This window comes from Gossypium raimondii, chromosome 5 (assembly GCF_025698545.1).
Source record: "Gossypium raimondii isolate GPD5lz chromosome 5, ASM2569854v1, whole genome shotgun sequence".
In the NCBI taxonomy this organism is placed as follows: Eukaryota; Viridiplantae; Streptophyta; class Magnoliopsida; order Malvales; family Malvaceae; genus Gossypium; species Gossypium raimondii.
In genome coordinates this window covers 57,038,778-57,044,710 of record NC_068569.1, presented here as the reverse complement: position 1 = coordinate 57,044,710, position 5,933 = coordinate 57,038,778, and the positions used below count along the sequence as shown (strand labels likewise).

The 5,933-nt window shown below is 34.6% G+C and overlaps 1 protein-coding gene across 2 annotated transcripts; it reads right to left on the bottom strand.

Moving 5' to 3' along the window:
- Window positions 1-1,543: 1,543 nt before the first annotated feature.
- LOC105768630 (uncharacterized WD repeat-containing protein C2A9.03) lies at window positions 1,544-5,620 on the bottom strand. Of its 2 annotated transcripts, none has more exons than XM_012588675.2 (10): window positions 5,453-5,620; window positions 4,729-4,888; window positions 4,023-4,190; window positions 3,844-3,930; window positions 3,542-3,676; window positions 3,329-3,439; window positions 2,793-2,884; window positions 2,607-2,712; window positions 2,353-2,439; window positions 1,544-2,271 (listed from the first exon to the last, which is right to left on the bottom strand). In XM_012588675.2, exons 2-10 carry the CDS (start codon window positions 4,864-4,866, stop codon window positions 1,858-1,860), a joined length of 1,338 nt encoding a protein of 445 aa, XP_012444129.1. In that variant the 5' UTR covers window positions 4,867-4,888; window positions 5,453-5,620; the 3' UTR covers window positions 1,544-1,857. The 2 variants fall into 2 exon arrangements, with proteins under 2 accessions (XP_012444129.1, XP_052486647.1); XM_052630687.1 differs by having other exon boundaries at window positions 5,478-5,604.
- Window positions 5,621-5,933: the final 313 nt, after the last annotated feature.

Below are 5,933 nucleotides of genomic sequence, written 5' to 3'. Positions count from 1 at the left end.
ATTCTCCTCCCTGGGATATATCTTAAATCCATTGACTTTCTTGGGACAAAATACTATGTATTCTTTTGATCAGGGTAGAGTTTGAGATCTTCGAAATATTGCCATGAATAGCTTTTACTACCTCCAAGCTATCAAAGTGAATAACTACACTGCTATGACCTCTACGTTGGAGGAGTTTTAAGCCATCCAAAATGCCCCAAAGTTCCGTGTCAAAAATCGAACAATTCCCTAGGAATCTATTATAACCAATCACCCAATCACCAGTACCATCCCGTACCACTCCTCCAGTAGTTGCTCTTCCTGACGTTACTTGAACAACACCATTGGTGTTAAGAAAGGTTCAGCCTTGGAAAAAGGCTCCTCATGAGTTAAACCTATGTTATCAATCAAACCATCTTTAGGAGCCAAAGAAGATTTTTTGGTCCAACACATGGAAACTTTAATGATCTCGCTAGAGCTCCAGGATTTCCTTTGAAAGATGAAAAGGTTTCGATTCTTCTATAAGCGTCAAGCTAATAATCCGAAGAGACAAGCCTAACTGATTAAGATATTCTAAGCCGTTACTACAAATCAATCCTGTAAGTTTGTACGATTATTTATACTTCTAACAATTTTTATATTCTATGTTGATATAATTTTATTAAATATCATATTGTATAATAGTATGATCTTAAAAAAAAAATGAGATACTGATTCTATTGAAAGTATGCTCAATCGAACCATACTCACTGGTTCTACTGGAAGCATGCTCAAACGAGCAATATCTATTGAATATACTTAATGTGAGATGTTAATAAATGAGAAAATTAGTGATTAAATCCCTTATGCACAAATTCACTGTTAGCATGGAAATTAACCAATCACTATTGTTGCCTATTTGTTAATTTCGATAATTGGATTTTTGCACATTTATTCTCTTATTAGGAATTGTAAGAAATCATTTCTTTACCATTGTCGTAATAAATAGTTGCCTTAGTAGCTTAATAGTTTTTCCCTTGCATGTATTTTGATTCATAGCATTTTGATTACTTTATGTCCCTCGGGTTCGACGTTCGCACATTGACGGTCAAATACCGAAGCATTTTCCTACAATCTTCCTTGTGTGCCTTTATCATCTCGCAAGTGTTTTCCTTGTGTTATCTCTCTCTCTCTCTCAAGTGCCTTTAACCTTGTGTGTGTTTTTTGGCATTGACTATCTTAAGTGCCTTTATCCTTTAAGTGTTATCCTTGCGTTATCTTCTATCAAGTGCCTTTAACCTTGCGTGTGGTTTTTGCAATCGACTATATCTTTTATCATTGCTCCTTGTTAAACTTCTCTCTCAAGTGCCTTTAACCTTGTGTGTCTTTGGGTATTGACTATATCCTTTCATCATTGTTGGTTGAGCTTATTGTGCGGCATCTAAGGCCGTATGAATAGCCGAGCTAAAGCTTCAACCCATGACAACAGCTGGACACATGAACAGGTTGAGGTAAACAAAAATACATCCTCTAATTATATCACTATTTTTTATAATATTTGGGTATACTAGTATACGAATCTTAGTTGAGTCAAATCCACCGTTCATAAATTCAAATTTAAAACCTGTAGTGTGTAGCTCCCCAGCAAAGGAAACCATACACGTCTTTCACTTTTGTTCAACTTAAGAACCCTATCTAATTCTACCCTTTCTCCCATTAACATCTTATATCATCAGAAAACTAAATTCTAATTCAACAGCAATCACCTAAAGTTACATAATTCGTTTCATTTTACATTTACATCTACAGTAAACCCTCTTCGACAACTTGTAATGATACAAGTTCCTCAAATATCATAAACTACACCAACATGCTTGTTTTGACTGCATCACAATCAACTCACATTAGGGAATGAAGATAAAAGTAGTTCCTCCGCCGGCCATACTCAAGAAGGCTGCCATATGTACGATCCCATACGCCAATAAAGAGAGACTCTGTGTCCGGACTAAAGGATAGGCCAGATATCTCACCAAAGAAATCGATTTCTTGCTCATTCTCATACCCACTTTTCACGTCATACACATGCACAAAGTCAGCAGGCTCAGCCATGGCCATGTACTTACCATCAGATGTGTAGCGAATGGACCGTATTGCTCCAAGGTTCCCCTTGAGAACAGCAATTGACCTTGACAAGTTTCGAACATCCCAAATTCGGCATGTTTTGTCTTGGTTCCCGGTTGCAAAAGTGACACCATCAGGATGCCATGCCGACGCAAATGAGAAGTCCAAGTGTCCATGCAAGGGCATAACAGTCTGCAATGAATTTCAGTATCAACCGATGCTTTGCAATCTCCAAAAATGTAAACAATATTGCAAAAGCAGGCAGACAAATACCTTCCCAGTATCAGAGTCTACCAACATAATATCAGGGTTGTCTCCAACTATTATTAGAAGTTTCCCATCAGGGCTCAGAGAAGTATGCTGCAAAAGCAACATTACAAGCATGGCTTTTAGTGTTTCTCACCATGTACCTTTATTGGATTAACAGAATCAATAATTAGCATACTGCAAATCGAAGAGGTACATAGAATAACATTAGTGTATGTTTACAGATCCGAAACAATGCAATCCCAATATATGGAACTTACATTGACAGGCCAAAGAAAATGAAAATGCTTAGAAAGCTGGAATTTCTCCATATCAAAATCTCTGACTCCACAGTCATTATTTGAGGCCGTAAAGTGAACTGCACCACTGGTAATTCAAAAACAAAGCAAATTAGGTTCAGGTTGACTGAGATAAATGCCACCAGCAGATCAGGAAACAAGAAATACCTTGGAGTGACATAAATCTCAACAGCATTAGTAATGGCATTGTCATCATAAGTTGTCCTGGAGCAGAAGCTTATTCCCCGTCGATCTAAATGCTACATTACAGATCAAAATCAACTAATTATTTCTTAAATAACTGGCATCAGGAAAACAGCAACCAAGAGCTAAGGGGAAAACAGAAACTATCCAAATACATTTTTTAACCTGTCATTCACAAAGTTTTAAGCAGTAAGTAGTTCAAAACAAGACAAACAAGTAGATAAGTTCTGAAACAGAATGAGCGCGAAAATCATTAGCTCTAAACTGCTTAATAGAACTTTTTACTCAGATCCATCTTACAGCATGACAGATATGTCCAACAATAGATTTTCTATAACAGTTAAGATATAAATGTTAGGCTTCAAGTGACTTGCAAAAACTGAAAAGTAGCTATATTGCATGGAAAAGCAGCTCCACAATCACTGCACAAAGGCTTATCCCTCTTTCTGACCACTTTTTTGTCAATGAAGGATTGAAGGGGAAAAAGTTGCTTTCCTTACCTTGCATATTAGTTCACCCTGGAATCCTCCAGCAACTAGCAGATTATCCTTTACTGCAAGAGTACTGACTTGTGTTTGCGTAAAACCTTCCATCAGACTTCCAGGATGTTTCTAAAAAGGGAAAAACACACAAATCAATCTGAGGATAACAAGAAAAGAAAAGGAAAAAGACCAACAAGTCAGATAAAGTGCCAGATCACTGCCAGAGCAGACCTCGGATGGTGCCACATGCCCAGAAACATTAAGAATTTCACGCTTCTTGTGTGTCAATGAAGACCAATGCATGACAGAAAAACGAGACATAAGATAAACATCATGTTTTGATGTAGCCCATATCAAGTTCCTCAACTGCATCACCACAAATGGATATGTCTATCACTAACAAAATAATGATCACATCACAGTAAAGCGGTAAAAAAAGGAAACAACAAGATATGAAAAAGAATTTTAACAAGAAAAAGATAAGTCCGTCTATGACATCACGGGTCTTGGATGAAAACTCCCATTCAGGTAACCTGAAAATGAAGTATTGTTGATTTCACAGATCTTGAATTTAGCCTGAAGTCATAGTATGAGGCACCCTTCTTGGTAATCTTGCAATCCTACATACAAATTGAAATTTCAATTTAGCACATTTTAGTTAGATCCAAGAACTGTTATAGAAGGAAAGCAGGCAACTTATAAGTGCTTTTACCTTCCCGGAGACTTCTCCAGAGTGGGGGATATTCTCATAGTTCTTGTACTGCTCTAGCCTAGTTTGCCTATACTTTTCCCTAGTGATGCTTAGCCGATCCCAAGGTATTCCCTGGATGTCTTTTCCTCTTCTAGCTTCAGCAGCAGAAGTATCAGATATTTTGTTATTCTGCAATACCATCAACTTATGTAAGGAAGGCTAGCAATCCATGAGAGCTAGATCATAAACTTAAAAAAAATTTAAGGGATAAAACTCAAAACTACACATGAACTTTAATCTAATGTGCAATTTTATACATGGACTTTGATTTGATGTAATCATACACATGAAACTGTGATTGTAGTTCAGATACTTAAAACTTTGATTGTAATTCAATTGTACACATTTTAAAAATAAATATATCAATTTACTTACATATTAGATAAAAATGATTATATATGTATGCAATATGTATTTGTAAAATGATTCTATATTTATAATTGTGTTAGTGATTTGTGAATATTGAATCAAATGAAATTTTCATATATAAAATTGCACAAAACCAAAGTTTATGTATAATATTGCACATTTGATCAAATTTGGTGTATATTTTCAGATTTATCCCAATTTTAAAAATAAAAACCCTTATTTCATATTTTCCTAAGTTAATGATGAATGAATTTATTTTAAGAAGTCCTATTTGTAACTAGTAAATCATAAAACAAACCGAGAAATCATATTCATCAACATCAGACTCCGAGCCAGACATATCTCTGGCACGGAACTCTTCATCCATGTCATCTATGTCCTCCATGCCATACTCATCTGCCATGTATTCAGCATCATCATCTTGGTAATAGGACATATTCCACCAGTCAAAACTACACCTGCACCAATATAGTTTCAAGCATTATAGTATCTCAACAATTATAAACATAAATACCCATAAAGAATCACGCAACATTTAAATGGAAGACTGTCTTCCCTTTGATTTCTAAGGAGTAAACGTGCTAATTACACCGGTGAAGAGATTATCATAATTGATCAGATGATGAACGTTTAAAATCATAGAGAAAGCAACATGGCATGTACTGCCACAACAACTGATACAAGTTATATACATGAGAATTATGCGTCCACAAATGAAACATGAAAATTACTGATAAAAAGAGAGAAAATTGGCACAAACAAGAATTGGGCTGATTAGTATGAACCCTAATTGAAATTCCAATCAAAATTTAATGTCCCAGATCATAACAATCATGCAACAACAGCAAGGAGCAATCAATTGAGAATTATAACTGTTATCCATAAGAAAAAGGGGGGCAAACCCTAAAATTGCTATAGGAAAGTTAGCGATAAACAGAAATGATCACATAAAGAAAACTGACTCGTGATCGAAGAATGCAAAAGCGAAAAAGAAAATAAAAATAAAAAGCGAGAGATTTGACCTTTTAAAGCATATGAGATTCTTACGGGAAGGTTTTCACCGACGATCTGGAGATCAAAATATTAGCATCAAAATTACATTTTAAATATATATATACGGTAGAGTATCTCAGTTCAAAATAATTATACTGAATTTTAAGGAATGGCAATAGATTGGGGCGTAATAGATATTACCCATCTTCCCATTATATAGATGGATAGTCTTAAAACCATTAGTACTAAAAATACCTACATAATCAAATTTTAACTTAAAATAACATTATTTTTAATATTTTAATTTTTTACTTTATCATTTGTTATTAATTTTATACATCAATTTTTATAAACATATTTAAGTCCGAAAGTATCAAGAGAGTAAATTGATCTTTTAAAATTTCAAAAACTTTTATAAAATAAAGGAAAGAAAATTTTGGACAATCAATTTATAGTAAATCAACTTTAATTGTCTATACCTCAACTAATGATTTCCTAATTCAATATACT

Excerpts from the sequence above, each read along its gene's own strand:
- LOC105768630 (XM_012588675.2), bottom strand. The coding sequence starts at position 4,866 with ATGTCCTATTACCAAGATGATGATGCTGAATACATGGCAGATGAGTAT. Across the intron at positions 3,440-3,541 it reads GGCATGTGGCACCATCCGAG|AAACATCCTGGAAGTCTGAT; the intron begins GTCTGCTCTGGC and ends TTCCCTTTTTAG. Across the intron at positions 2,885-3,328 it reads AGGGTGAACTAATATGCAAG|CATTTAGATCGACGGGGAAT; the intron begins GTAAGGAAAGCA and ends TCTGTAATGTAG.